Source organism: Lepidothrix coronata, unplaced genomic scaffold (assembly GCF_001604755.1).
Source record: "Lepidothrix coronata isolate B3197 unplaced genomic scaffold, Lepidothrix_coronata-1.0 Scaffold11, whole genome shotgun sequence".
Taxonomy (NCBI): domain Eukaryota; kingdom Metazoa; phylum Chordata; class Aves; order Passeriformes; family Pipridae; genus Lepidothrix; species Lepidothrix coronata.
The window spans coordinates 9,461,093-9,476,498 of record NW_016690191.1 but is presented as its reverse complement, the minus strand read 5'-3'; the positions used below and the strand labels follow the sequence as shown (position 1 = coordinate 9,476,498).

At 38.3% G+C, this 15,406-nt stretch overlaps 1 protein-coding gene across 15 annotated transcripts in view; it reads left to right on the top strand.

Annotated features, from left to right (window-relative positions):
- The window catches only part of MYO5A (myosin VA), a 97,847-nt gene that overhangs the window by 73,024 nt on the left and 9,417 nt on the right, over positions 1-15,406 (top strand). For 2 of the 15 annotated variants that reach the window (XM_017805169.1, XM_017805166.1), the window contains 11 exons: positions 2,115-2,261; positions 3,022-3,075; positions 3,794-4,021; positions 5,100-5,108; positions 6,681-6,781; positions 7,325-7,405; positions 9,316-9,514; positions 11,067-11,141; positions 13,026-13,119; positions 14,198-14,344; positions 14,718-14,872. In XM_017805169.1, the coding sequence (XP_017660658.1) occupies positions 2,115-2,261; positions 3,022-3,075; positions 3,794-4,021; positions 5,100-5,108; positions 6,681-6,781; positions 7,325-7,405; positions 9,316-9,514; positions 11,067-11,141; positions 13,026-13,119; positions 14,198-14,344; positions 14,718-14,872 (1,290 nt within the window). The remainder of the gene's footprint in view (positions 1-2,114; positions 2,262-3,021; positions 3,076-3,793; positions 4,022-5,099; positions 5,109-6,680; positions 6,782-7,324; positions 7,406-9,315; positions 9,515-11,066; positions 11,142-13,025; positions 13,120-14,197; positions 14,345-14,717; positions 14,873-15,406) is intronic. The other 13 variants (XM_017805175.1, XM_017805174.1, XM_017805181.1 and 10 more) reach the window with 10 other exon arrangements.

Here is a 15,406-nt window from a genome sequence, read left to right as displayed (position 1 = left end):
CACAACTTCTTATTGTTCTATGGTTGAACTCATTCCTATCTCTTTTTTTTCATAAGTGTTTCTGAAAACCATATCCTTGTATTGAGATATCTAATGCTTTAATCCAACTTTTTCCATTTCTTTTTAGAAAAAACTCATTCCCTATGTAAAAATCCTGTGTAAAAAGGCTTTGTCAAAGTATGCTTTGAATTCTTCTTTGCATTACAGTACACATAGATTAGATACTTGGCCATCCAGTTGATTTGCATGTGAAACATTTGCTTGTCAGTGTTGGTAAGCACAGTCACTTCTTCAGCACAAAGTGGGAATTTAGAAAACCAGTGAGACTTTCCTGAGGAGTCTGCATACTGTATATTCAAGGATTAAAACTGGCAAGACATATTTTTATTAGCTACATGGAATGAGTTTCCTGTTAGGGATGAGAAACTCACATTGAATCAGTTTTCCTCTAGTTCACAGAGATTAATAAAACTCCCAGAATGTACTATTCCTTTGCATATGCAGTGATACAAATCCCAGGATACTGAAAAATGTGCAGAAAGTTACTCTCTTGATTCAGGTAATGAATAACATTCACGAATAATTTGTGATGCAACTCCAAGCCATTGCTTAGTATTTCCAAGATAACTCCCCCTTTTGGCCCTTCCCAGAGCAGTGGGACTGCTAACACAGAGCCCTCAGGTTGGTGGTCTGGCTGTCCTTGGCACTTTGCAGACTCAGAGCTTTTTCTGTGCATTCTGGAGATCTTCTTAAGTGTGAGCAAGAGCACAGCACACTCTGTTTGCCCTCTGCCTGGGATAGGGATCTCCAAGAGCTGCTTTTGACAGCCTCTGTCATTGCCGCTTTTGAAAGCCTCCGCAGAGAATTATTTTCTACTCTGGATGCAAATCCCTGACGCATTGATGTTGGCACAGATCCTGTGCGGAGTCTTTCATAACGTGCCTTCCCACTTATATTTTTCACTTGGTGTAATTGTTCCAGAATGATGCTCCCTACCTTCATGGATAGCCAGGAAAAGGACAGTGCGACTACACGTGGTTGCATTTCACGTCTGAGCCAAACATCATCTTTGCCTTTGGCTAATAGACTTACTGAATTGCTGTTCTAGAGCCAGTTTGGGGTTTTAGAATATGAATGAAAAGGATGAACTCAAGAGTGTGAATGAATGCAGCACTGTATTTGTTTAACCCCTTAACATTTCAAACTCCAGTTTGACTCTAGACCAATAATACAGATTAATTATACAAAACCACATTAAAAAATAGGGTCCACCTCAATGTAAACCAGTAAAGCCAGTAAACTCAAAGTGTGTTTTCTTTTTCTGAGCTATTGGTGTGGTTTATGACTCTTCCCCTCAACCGTAAAAGGAGATGAAGTGGAAATGGCTGTGCTTGCTTGTCTGCTACAGTCATTAATATTAATTTCCTAGTTCCTTTTTTAGGCTTTAAAATTTTATGGTACAGTTCATAGTAAATACTTTGCTCTTCTCAGTACATAAAGTACAAAAAGGCTGATGGACAATTTCTAATGCACCTTCAGAGTGCAAATGCTGGTCCTTGCCCAGAAAAATGGGAAGAAGCTAGTGGATTAGGCTCAGAACAGGCTGTATAATTACCATAATAAAAGGAAAAGGGCATAAAGTATATTTTCTGGTACATATTTTTTGTGTCACATCCCACTAAATTAACCTGTAAATCACCAGAGAGATTTCTCTGTAGCTGAAGAAGTTACTACAGAAATAATTTGAAACTAAAAAAAAAATAAAAAATAAGTTGTTTCCAGGTGAGTCTAACCACAGACTTTCTTTTTCTCCTTTCCCCCCTCCAAACAAGTAAGACTATAAGGTATGCTTAGTTATAGACCTCCTGTCTGCTAGGTAGTCTCTAGTGCTTTCTTTTGCTAGGCTTTAGGCTTAGAAACATTTTATATTACTAGAACCTTTTTTTAAAATAGCGTTTGATAGCAGATAAAATATTTTAGATAGTCAAGTCTCAGAATAAAGCAATATTTCTGTGTTCCTCTCTTTCCCTAGTCTGTTTCCCACCTTTACTCACTGTTGTGCTTCCTTGTCATGAGGAAGGGGAAAACTTGACTTCCTTCTGTTCTTTCTAAAGCAGGAACCAAGTGAGAAAAAGGCACCGCTGGATATGTCTCTGTTCCTCAAACTGCAGAAACGGGTTACAGAACTGGAGCAAGAAAAGCAATCCCTGCAGGATGAACTGGACAGAAAGGAAGAACAGGCTCTTCGTGCTAAAGCTAAGGTGGACTCCTTCTCTCTGATCAAATGCTGACACCAGTGTCCCTTCATGTGAAACAGTAGCTGTGTGAATGCTGGCTGGCTTTTACTAAATCTTCAGCGTCCGCCAGTACCTGCTTTATTTAATGACAAGTTTTATACTGGTGCTTAGTTCTAGGGACTGGTTATTTAGCTTTCCAAGGTCCTTGAGATTCTCTGATTGAAGTCAACAGCAGCAAAAAGTGCTTGGGACTTCACTTAAAAAAAAAAAGGCTGTTTTTGTTAAGGAAAAGCAGTATGGAAATCTACTTATATGTTGGGGAGAATGAGTAATTGTGCATTTTAGGCAGAATAAGAAGTATTTCAACCAGGATGCAGAGCCAAAGCAGTAGTCTTAGACATGTTTAGCAGATTATAATTTAAATTCTCTTCTGATTTAGTCTCCATGAGTTCTTATAAAATTATGAAACCAGTTTTGCCAATTGGTTCTCACTACTTTTGTACCAGTGAATTTCTTTAGCATGCTGGGGTTCATCCTGCTCTCTTTCATTACCAGTGACAGTAGTGTGATTTTATTTATATTAACCAATTATGTGTCATAAACTCATAATTAAATGAAAAGAGACAAAGGCAATATTCAAACTAAAGCACTTAGCAGTACCAGAATGAGTGTTTTCCACTTTTATAGGAAAATAATTTCAGCTCCCTTTCCTTTTCCTGCCTTCACTAAATCAAAGAATAGAAAGGATTGAATTTTTAGTTTTCACACTTGTTTTCTTCCATAGGAAGAAGAAAGGCCTCCGATGAGAGGTGCTGAGCTGGAGTATGAGTCGCTCAAGGTAACTCTAAAACAGAGTTTTCTATTATTTTCTAGTGAAACTCTTGCCACCAATTGTATGTACCAGCATAGGTAATTACTTCAGCTCTTCTGTTTCTGAATATTAGCTGGAGAAACTAGAACAGATATTCCCCAGCAGTCATTTCATTGTAGGACTGCTCCTTTTGAGGTGTAGGATGTGTAGCTGGGACTACAAAACAAAAAGATCCCCTAAACTAGGGGGAGTTCTCTGTTGAAACACTTAGTACAAATTACAAGTTAATTTGAGCAAAACTACAGCAATAAATGTAACCCTCTTTTTCAAAAGTATTATTTAAATTAATGCATATCTTAGACTACTAAAACTGCAAATATTTTCTAATATCCCTGAGTGATCCAGAATCTTCTTAGCTTGATGACTACTATTTGTTGTGAACTTTATTTCTTTTTCTTAAGGGGAGAATAAGAGGGAAAAGGGATTGGTAATTTTTTTCCCATCAAATCTGTCTGATTCATGTGTATGTGTTCTGGTTTTGCACTTCAGACAGGAGGTTAGCCCAGTTAGTGAAATCCTCCCAGGCACTATTGACCATAGTCCAGAGGCCGGGATACAGGAGAGATTGATTGATTTGTTGCAGTTAGTCATCATTTTTTACCATTTTTATCCCTAGTTTTGTACCTGTGAGTTGTAGTTATGTTGCAACGCTGCTGGGTGACAGAATTGTCCCTATTTCTTGCAGCGTCAAGAACTTGAATCTGAGAATAAAAAGCTGAAGAATGAGTTGAATGAGCTGCAGAAGGCCCTCACAGAGACACGAGCTCCAGAGGTAACTGCCCCTGGTGCCCCTGCATACAGAGTCCTCCTGGACCAGCTGACCTCAGTCAGTGAAGAGCTCGAAGTACGCAAGGAAGAAGTTCTCATCCTGAGGTCTCAGCTTGTTAGCCAGAAAGAGGCTATTCAACCCAAGGTAAAGCACAGTCACAGTCAGCTTTACTGCCTGGTGAAGTTACATTGCATCACTGACTGCATTACTTAATTTAATAGGGTGCCTGAAAGGGCAGAAGAAAATGGTGTGGGTTTGAAAGCCTTTTTAAGTTAATCTGTTGATCCACTATTAGTGCTCAAATTGTGACAGTCTGAATTGGGAGACTGGATTAGTAAACCAATTTGGGGTTTCTCTACCAGCATTCATGTAAAGGTGTACAAGCTGTCAGGTACCAAAGTCTGGCCAGGATCCCCCAAGACTTCTTTAGCAATGCAGAAATAATTCTCATTTGGAGCAGTATCATTTCTCTACTATCTGTGTGGCTTGACTGGAAAATTTAAAGGAGTTCTTAGGAGCAATTTCTTCTAAATCTGTTTGGGATCAGAGATGCATGCAAATCAATAACATTTCATAAAGATGACCTATGAAGATATGTAAATTCTGCATTATTGCTTGATAGGTGCTATGTGCTTTTATTGAGAAGAGTAGATTATGCCCACTGAAATGCTATCTTTTAAAAAGCTCCAATTCTGATGAGATAGTTAGGGAAGTAATAGCTTTGAAAATAAGAATCATTCAACCTGAAAATGTATCACGTAACTCAAAGAACTCGTAATTTCCATTGAACTGAGCTATCTAGTGTTTCATAACCACTGCAAGGAATGAACAGATATGTCATCTTTCCTTTGCTACTGCAAAGTTATGTCTATATTTGTCCTAAATAAATTGGAAGTCTGTGATGCATGAAGGTGCATATATCTTGTTTTGAATGGCTAATTATAAAGAAAAAACTCATTTTTCTGCAATATTTAGAACATTGTAAAGAAATACTTAAATAGTTAATCCTTGAATAACATATTCTTTCTCAGCAATGATGGGATACAAGTGTTGATTTTACAGCAGTTATGGGTATGAGGGAAACATGAAGGTGACCTGTGGGATGGCTTACAGCCAGTTTGCAGATAGCTTCTGCTTGTTAGGTTGAACAGCTGCAGAACAGACGTATTTTATTTTTAATGATTTGTTTTTCTTCCTTCTTGCCTACCAATTTGATTGCCAGGAGGATAAGGTACACATATTCTTTTACTGTTATAAACCAGAACTCCTAAATGCTAAAAAATCCCTCAACAATACTTGAGCTGTGATTTCCCTGCCTCTTAAGTAACCTACATGTATTTCAAGTTCTTGCACTTTACTTTGCTGTTACTGAAAAACTTTTCTCATAATTCTGTGTCCCCCACATCCCTATCTTCAGGGTCCATGCAAGGAAACAAGTTACTTCAAAACAAGCAGGTTTAATAATTTTGAACTGTTGTTTTATGGGAACCTGAACATGAAAGGATTGATTTAGGAATTGGTCTAGTCAGCTCCATCAATGCTTCTTGCTGAATATGTCTGGGGAGTAAGAACAGCACTGTGATCCAGGAATCAGACCTCTGTTAACTTGCAAGATCCACAAATTTCACAACAAGAAAAAATTCTGTGGTACAAAGAAGTACCTTTCTTTGGAATGTTTGTTATCCTCAACATGCAACAGACATTATGGACTCACATTGTGATCTGCAGATATTGGAGAGGAATTGCTGCATGTTTGATTAGAAAATGTAGTTGAATACATAGTATTGAGGAGTATGACAAACTGAACTGCTCTAAATGAAAGATATTCAGACTCCTAAAGCTTGATAGATTGGCTGATGAGATATAGCAGTTTTACTGTGTGGTAAATTAATAGTAGAAGAACCACAAAGATCTTGTAATCATGTTGGGAATAACTGTTTGAGGAGCTTACGTATTTTATTAGTTATGATATTAGATAGCAGAAATCATACTAGAAATGGAGATCTAGGCTCCAAAATTTATGTCCACGAAGTTGTTATTTTAAATACTTTGCAAATTGTGCTCAGGAAAATAACATCTGCTTGTTTTGAAAGTCAAAAAGGAAGGTCAGAATTCCATCTCTTATGTTCATTAGAGTCCTGTAGTTCCACTGTAAGTATTCCACAGCGATGACTCAGATCAGACTGGCCGAGGTGACTGTAAACACCTATTAAGTATTTCAGGTTTTACTGAAGAAAAGCAGAAGTGCCATTGTAAATATTAAAACTGAAACAAAATGGTACTACAATGCTCTCTAGCTTAGGAAATCTCAAACCCTCGTAAATTATTTCCAGCTTTGACAGAGTACTTAAAATATATGAAGTGAGAAATAGACCTTATTTATGAGATTTGAAAGACTCCATGCAAGGCTGTGTTTAAGAAATATTAATAGAATTAAGCTGGCAAAATCGTTCCTCAGTTTCAGTATTAGCAGCTGTTTCTGGTAATTTGACATAAAATGAAAATTTATCATTTCTTCAAATTTATTTTGTTCCTTTTACATGCTGAACAAATGAAAAAGGATTAATGCATGTACCCACTTATTAGACAGACTGATATTTGACTCTGTTGCATGCATTTATTTTGAAAGATACACCAAATAGACATGGCAATTATGGACCAACCTCCTGCTCAGGTACCCACACTGATTTTAATGTGGCTACTCAAGGATTAGTGTTCCACGATGGTAAAGTGAAGAAAACATGGATTCAAAGAGGAGTTTTGTTGTTTAAACTTACTGTGGAAATCATCATTCTTTTTCCAGAATACAATGACAGATGCTACACTCCTCTTGGAGGATGTACAAAAGATGAAAGACAAAGGAGAAATCGCACAGGCATATATTGGACTGAAGGAAACAAACAGGTACAAGTTCTCTTTCTTTAATCTGTGATCAGTGGGGGTCTGCTGTGACACTGTGTGTATCGTGTTCAGTAAGTTCCATCTGAGTATGTCTCGATACTCAGACAACACTCACAGTTGGGGTTATAATTTGATTTGATTAGTAAAACTGTTGTATGCAATATTTGAAAGGATTTGGAAATAATGGGGAAGTGCAAAATCAAGCTTTCTGGATTTCCGTCTTCTTAGCCTTTAATTGCTGCATTGCCCAAACTGGGTGCCCTTCCCCAGGGTGGTTTGTTACCCTCTGTACCGCAGTGGTCACTAGAGTCTGTCACAATACATTTATTGTAACAGCACGAAATACTGTAACCAGTTGGGCTGTCACTGAGAACTGAATTTCATCATTAAGAAGAAAAACACATAAACAGAAAAAGTAATTTGCTAAGTTGTTTTAGAGAGTTTTTTGTTTCTCTTTTGTAGTAATTTAGTGTGTAATATCTTTAAATGTCACCTCATCACCATCACATATATCTCTTGTATTTTTTTAAACACGTTTCTTGAAAGGCAATCTCCCCAGGACTATCATATGCTGAATGAGGACGGAGAACTCTGGATGGCTTATGAAGGGTTAAAACAAACCAACAGGTTACCAGACTTCTCAGAATGTTTTTTTTTCTTTATTTGCATCTTCTTTTCTAGCTAACTGTGCCCCTTGCTATGGGTTTGCTTTAGCTACAGTACTTCTATTGCTTTAATGGTTAGAAAAAAATGCAACACAAACTATACAAATTAAGAGAGTTTCCTCAAACCTAGTCCCTAAACCTTTTTACTTGTCAGGTTTTAGCATTTAAAAATTAAAGATGGTGGAACAACCAATACATAATTCATAAGAATACTTGCACAAAAATAGACTGTAAAATACCAGAAGCTCCACAACTGAAAATATTTGTAGCCATGTATTATTTGTCTGCCTTTACACCAGGTTTCAAAATTGATGTTCCTTACAGATTTTCAGCCTAAAGAAGTACCGTCATTTTAGTAATTATAAAACTATTGTTTAAGCAGCTTCAGTGTACTCTTAACTTTCAAACAGAAATGGATCTTAGTCTCCTTGTTGTGACTCAAGTTCAGTAAATTAAACATTCTTCTCCCATGTCTCTCTGTGCCACATCCAAAACGTAAGCCACGAAATAACCAAGAAACAGAAGTAATCTTTAGTCCCTCGAGGTGCTGCCCAGGCCTCAGTGCAGTCACTGAGATCCACACACTGCAATGAGTGAGAGTCACCTCCTCAGGAAACGCAGCTCTGGCTCCCTGTGCACATCTGTGCCCCATATCCATACCCTTGTCCCAGACTTCCAGAATGGTTCCTTGTCCTGCATTGACAACTAATTCAGTAGTTCAGCACTGCCGATGTTCTTCATTGTATGCGTTTGGTAGCAGTAACTACAGAAGGTGGTATTTTGCAATGAGTGCTACTAACTAGTCTTTCCTTTTCTTGTGCTAACAAATTCTACATCTAACATTGTTGTGTAAGCCTGTGAAGACCTAACTTGCAGCAAGTGTTCTGCAGAGCAGGATGGGAATTTGTTTGCTCTGCGCCTCTTGCTTCTTGTCCTAGCACTGTAGGGACAAGAAGCTTTATATTAAATGGCAGAACCGTGCAGGTAAATGACTGTTTGCCCTTGCGTGCCTGATCAGTCTGGTTACTAATGAATGTTCTTGCCTTATGCATATTTAAACCCTGAAAGATTGTCTAATTGAACACTGGTAGTCACTAGTATTGTCATTTCCTGTGTGTGTATGTACGAAACGATGATTCAGAGCACTTGGACAGTGCCTTGGAAGCCGGAGTAGATCCCCCCAGCACTGCTCAGGAGGAGGCTGGTACACATTATCCCTGTTTCACATGAGAATATTTTGAGATGTGATGTGCCCAAGGGGAAAGAGCAAGTCAGTGGTGAGGATACACAGAGCTCCCAGATTCCAGTCCTGAGTTTGGTTCTGTTGCTGACCTTTTGTGCACTAAGGACAACCCTTTGCAAAATGTTGACTTTAATGTAAAAATAAAGATCGTTTATGTGCATTTGCAATTAAATGGTTTCTGACTGAAAAAGTTAACTCTAAAAATGTTGTCCTTTGTTAATAAGGCAGGGTGCTAGCTTAAGCAAACACAGTGTCATCTTCATCTTAGATTATTTGATTTGTTTAGAGGTAAAACCTCTTTAGAGCCCCTTTAAAAGCAGTGACAATCTGTGAAGAGTTAGCTTTACATTTATTGCCACAGTGGCACCATACCCAGTGTGTGTTCAATCAAGGGAAATGCAAAGCAGTGCCACAATTAGCTTCTCTCCCTCTCCACTTTTTGATCATGCAAACTTAATTTAATTAGAAGGCATACTGAAGGGTTTAAAGAGTACTCTGCCTTTTTCATTTTCCTTTGCAAGCCATGGCTAATTGTTCCTGAGCAGCAGCTAAAGCTTTACACTCCCTCTGAGAACTGGGGATGCAACTTTCTAAGTGTGTTCACACAAACTGTTGCTCAACCTCCTTAGGCTGCTGGAGTCTCAGCTTCAGTCGCAGAAGAAGAGCCACGAGAATGAACTGGAATCGCTGCGAGGTGAGATCCAAAGTCTGAAGGAGGAAAACAATCGCCAGCAGCAGCTCCTGGCCCAGAACCTGCAGCTGCCTCCAGAGGCCCGGATTGAAGCCAGTCTGCAGCATGAGATCACCCGGCTGACTAATGAGAACTTGGTAAGACAAATGCTGCTGCAGGAGCAGGCCAGGGGACTTACTGACTTGCCACACCTGTAGGTTCTTATCACTTTTCAGATGGCAGCTTCCTGTAAAAAAATTGCACGAGGGTTAGTGGTTTTTTTGTGTGTAAGCTAATGGGAGAGAGAGAGACTTGTGATTGCTCAGGACATAATAATGTTTCAGGGAATTTGTTTGAAGTTTGGAGCATGGAGAAAGCTTGTGGATCCCAGCTTTCAAGCAATGAGTTTAATCATGGCTAAATGGTTGGTGTCCAGCAAAGTCATAAAAGCTATTAGTGCCAAGGAGTAACGTTTGGTCTGAAATATGTTAGTTTTTTATTTTGTTGGAAAATGCTGATGTAATTCTTTGACTAAGATCACTTTACTTCCCATTTCTCTCCTCCCTGCCTGAAGCTACACAGATAATCCACTGTGTTATGACCTCCAGCTATTCAGTATATTTTGAAAAAAGAAATAACTAGAGAAAAAGAAACTTGGTTAGAAGTCACTTAGCTAATATTGGTATTCCTTGTTTACTGTCCAACATTTTTGTACGAAAGAAGAAAGGGTTGGGTGAAACTCCTTGCCTTTCCCCATGTTCATTGTGCTTGGGCTACTTAATTTCTGGTGAAATTGTTCAAAGAGGCCTGTGTTAGAATATGATTGGCTTGATATTGGTAAAGGGAAACATGCTATTCACATGCTGTGAGTGTCATTGCTACCTCTAAACAAGCCAAGGCAAAGTGTTTCCTGCTTACATACATTACAGAAGTTATCATTGTCAGTCTCTTGTCTTAATGCAAAGATTTTGAGGAAAGCATAAGATCATTCAGCTAATTGATACTGGAAAACTGATTGAAAGTAAATTATAAGTTTGCCTCAGCAGCAGCAATCTCCCACTGGCAAAGGTAAATGGTGAATGTTTCTGTCTCCGACAGCTCAATCCTGCTGCTGAGTCATGTTACACTTTTTAGCCTTTTTTTCCCCAGAGACCTACTCATCACACTCTGTGTTCCCAAGACAAGACACAGTCATGTAATTATATCCCACAGGAGTTCTCTTTGTTTTCAAATACATCAAATGTAATTTTACTTGTTAAATATAGACTCAATTCCTTAGTGTTTCACTTTTGATGTTTGGGCACTGCAAGTCCACTCCAAGTTGGGTGTATGTTTCTGTTCCACTCCTAGCCCTGGAGTGGAAATAATTTACGGGCTTTCCAGATGTCATAGTAGAATTGTGGTGTTCACTGCAATCCCATCTTGATTAGCATAAGAAAATGTCCTGTCCTGATTCTCACAAAGGTTATATTCCAGGCTTTCACAGTGCTAGTACAGCCCATTTTTAAAAGATCTGCCTGTTCTGCAACTCATCTGTATCAGCTTCTCTCTGGGAGATGCTGACATGGACACCACAACTAAGGCCCTAGACTACCTAAAAATAAGAGATTACCTGATCTTTTTTTATTCTGATTTAATCTATACAGTGCTTACTGAAGTTTCAGTGTCTCAAAGGGAGGGGGTAAAACAATCCTGTACCTGTTTTTACAGTTTTATGAGGAGTTGTATGCAGATGATCCCAAGAAGTATCAGTTGTACCGGATTTCACTTTACAAGCGGATGATTGTATGTAGATCACGTGAATCTTCTTTCTCTGTTGTCTCGGTCACTGTTTCTGAAGCACTAATTGAAAAGCAGGCTGCCTCCTTTTCTCCCTTTCAGAGGAAATCCCCCTGCAGAGAGCTTCACGATGCCAATTACTTCCCTCACTGCTTTTTTTGTTAGTCTTAGTGTCCTTTGTGTAATCTGCCTCTCTTTTTGATGCACAGTTTTGTTACTAATACAAATCTTGCACTGTGAGCAAAGCCCTTTCTTTTTGAATACTGCTTAATACTGCCCTGAAAAACAGGTGCATGATGCAAAAGATGCTCAATTTTCAAAACTACTCTTTGGTTCAAAACTACTCTTTGGTTTAAAACTTTGATGCATTTAAATTCAGTTCAGCAAAGGACTGATAATACAGGTCCTTACCAAGGTGAATAATGCCAGCAATATAGTCATAGCCTGAGTTTGTTCTTATTTTAGTGTTTTTCAAAAGTGCAAAATATAGACATTGATGACATTGGAAATAATATTTCCATAATAATTAAAGATAGCACCATATGTAAGCTTGAAAGAATATAATGTATGAGTTTACAGATCTTAATGAAATGTGAGATCTGTTCAATTTGTTTAGAGGAACCATAGAAAGCACTTTATTCTTCTCACATACTGGTGGTTCTGAAATCATATCCCTTCACTGATACATTTGAAACAGTCTGTTGAACTTACATGTATTTTTTTTTTATTAATTTCAAGAAAAATTGTTGTATCGACAATAAGTATATTGTGTTAGCAGGATTTCTGTTGTAGAATTGAATACTGCTTTGGATGTGAAGCATGGTTCATGTCAACAGGCCTAATATCTTACTATTCAAGTATATTATATTAGGTTGTAAACTCTTTAGTACATGATTAAGAACAATTTGTGCCTAATTCTAAGTTGTTGCCCATGCTGCACTAATTTTTTTCAGTACTTTAGGGGAGATGTAGTTTCCCAGATGATGTTTTTGATGCAAGGAGTTCATGATCCCTTACATTCTTACCAGTGCCATGAAGAATCATCATGCTTATGAGATTTTTCTTTTAAGCTGCTTTCCAACACTTAACCTGAAATGGCTTTCAGGTTTTTTGAGCTTGAGGTTTTGCTTCCTTTAGAAAGACTCTCTGTTTTTTAATTACGTGATTATTTTATGAATGTACTGTGATAAATATGTCAGGATTATTCAAACATAGATTTCTGAGGAGTGCTCCCTTGAATGAAAAATACAGGTTTATTGCACGAGTAGGACTTTTAGGTGCTAGATGTTGTTCAGGTACAGAATAAAAAGTTGTAAGACACCAGTTTCAGTGTCAGAAAATGTGATCACAGCAGGAGAAGTGGCAAAGCATCACAAGAAATGGTGCATGTTTAGGTGTTTGGTTTTGATAAGTTTGAGTGCAAGTTATGGTCTTTCTGCAGATCTCTCTCTTATTGTCTCATAACATGGATAGGCCTGAATAAGGAGTCAGTCCTTAAGGCATGAATAAATGATGCAGAAATGATGCAGGATAGCTGTTAAATAATAAAGAAAATTATTTCCATGGGGTATTTGGAAGAGCAGGGAGGAAGCATTAGGAAGATATGTTTGCAGCAAAATGTCTTCTACTGTAAGAACTGACCTAGTTCTGAGTATCTGCAGAATCTGCCTGCCTAAGAGCTTTGCCTTTATCTTACTGCACATAACAATAATATTTGCAGTATTTGGCTTGTGTTATAGGCAGTGTACCAGCTTGCAACCCTCGGCCAGAGGATGACACTTCTGTCAGCTTTCCTCACTGCCTCGTAATTCTAACAGCACTGATTTCGTCTCTGTCAGACATGATGGGATTTTGCTCATATTGTAATCTTTCTCTCATTTTAATTTACAGGATTTAATGGAGCAGCTGGAAAAGCAGGACAAAACTGTTCGCAAGTTAAAGAAACAGTTGAAAGTATTTGCTAAGAAGATCGGGGAACTTGAAGGTACTTTTATATTTTGAGAGAAAGAGAAAGATTTTGATTTACTTTTTGTGATCTGATTGTCATCATATTCATCTGTTTTAGCAGTTATGAGGGCTTGAGGTCTTCAGTAGGATTAGCTCCTGCTGATTGCAGAAACAGGAGGTACATTCAGAGCTCTGTGTTCCTTTATGAACCTTTAAAAGATCTGTCTTACTATGGAGCAATGAGAAAAGGAGATTGATATTTCTCTGAAGGCAAACAAATATTTAAACATAAAGGAATGTCAAAGACAGTATCTGGTTTTGTCAAGACAAAAGCAATACTGAATATGAACTAGGCAGAAAAAAATTACCCAGTTTTCCTTTGAATGTGAGGTTTGGTTACTGAAACTAAGTTTGTTTTTTTAAAAAGCCATTCAATATTGTCTGTTTAGTGCTGTGGACAAGACCACAGTAATATTGATACATAATACAGAGTGGGAAAATGTTTCTAAAAACACAGTGTTATGTGAGTTTATTGCCTAACTGACTTAGAAAGATGTAGTAGATCTGGCTGGGATGGAGTTAGCTTTCCTCATAGCAGCCTGTATGATGCTGTGTTTTGGATTTGAGGCTACAAAAGTGTTGGGAACACACTAGTGTTTTGACTGAACAGAGCTGGCACAGTGTCAAGGTTTTCTCTTTTTTCCTGCTCTGCCCCCTCAGAAAGCTGGGGGTGGGAGGGCATATGGGCACACAGCTGACCCAGACTGGCCAAAGGAATATTCCATATTCTGTACCTCCTAATATCAGGAAGCAGAAGAGGGGGTTTTTGCATACAAGGTAGCTGTTGTTTGAGATTGGCTGGGCATCAGTCCCCTTGGGATGAGGGGTTGTCATGAGTAATTGCCTTTGCTTTGCTTCCCGTCCCCCCCCCCTTTCCTTCACTTGTTAAGCCACCTTCATTTCAACCCACGGGTTTTCTCACTCTTGCTGTTAATATTCTCTCCCCTGTCCTGCTGGAGCCAGGACATTCCTTAGAAATGTCACAGTAATGTCTCGTGTATGCATTGGCTTCACTGGAAAATATAATACAATTTCTTTTCATTCTCTCTCTGAAGTGGGTCAGATGGAGAACATATCACCTGGACAAATCATTGATGAGCCTATTCGTCCAGTTAACATTCCACGGAAAGAAAAGGACTTCCAAGGGATGTTGGAGTATAAGAGGGAGGATGAACAAAAACTTGTCAAGAATCTTATTTTAGGTAAGCATCTTTCTCATTTGTGGCCTTCTCTGCTCCCATACACTCTGAAAAATGAATGATAAGAACACAGAATTTGCATTAGGAAATTAATAGCTTATTTTGGTTTTGACAGTGTTCAGTTTATCTGAAATTCCTAAATGCTATTGTAATCTAGTTTTCCTTCCTGATGAGCATAGTACATATTAAAGTGTCTGCATATTTTTAGCGGGCAGTTATGTTTTCTTATTCTGTTCTCAGATTTTACCAAGAAAGTGGCTCTTCCTAGTTTTGCTGTGTTTTCACAGGCCATATATGTATGTGTATGTGCTATTAACTGGGGAGGTTGCAATTACCTCATAACTTAACAAAACAATGTGTGTTTGTTTTTCCCAAGAGCTGAAACCACGTGGGGTAGCTGTCAACCTGATTCCAGGACTACCAGCATATATTTTGTTCATGTGTGTTCGCCATGCAGATTACCTTAATGATGACCAAAAAGTGCGGTCATTGTTGACTTCCACTATCAATGGCATCAAAAAAGTGTTGAAGGTTAGTTAGTCTGCTTGGTTTAGAAAAACATTAATTTAAAATTTGCTTTCGGTTTTATGTAAGAGGAATGAGGAAAAGGCTTTCAGTTAATTGCCTCTGGATTTCTGATCAATGAACTCCCACCGAAGTCACAAAAGAGTTGTCTTAAAAGGCAACAAATTACATTGCTGGGATTTTATCCATACAGTACCAGAGGTGCTTTGAATTAGTGGGAACACAATTACCTTCCTTTTGTTTTGAATAGTCTCCATCCTCTGAAGCTATGCTTCTGATGTTTTGGATGTAGTCAAAGTTTGCAGAATGAGTCTTTGTTAATTTTCTCCAGAGCGCTTGATTAAATAGTTTCATTTGCAGTTTTGGTTAACAGATTCCCTCATTTGCTTCACCTACAGATTACAATGATGGTAATGTGTTACTGCCTAAAGTCTTTGCAGTGAGTTGGCTAGGAGAGTTTAGGCCAGGTGTATCCTGAAGGCATTATTAAGATACAAACATGCTTTGTGCTTATATAGTTTTCTGTTTTTTAAATGAGAC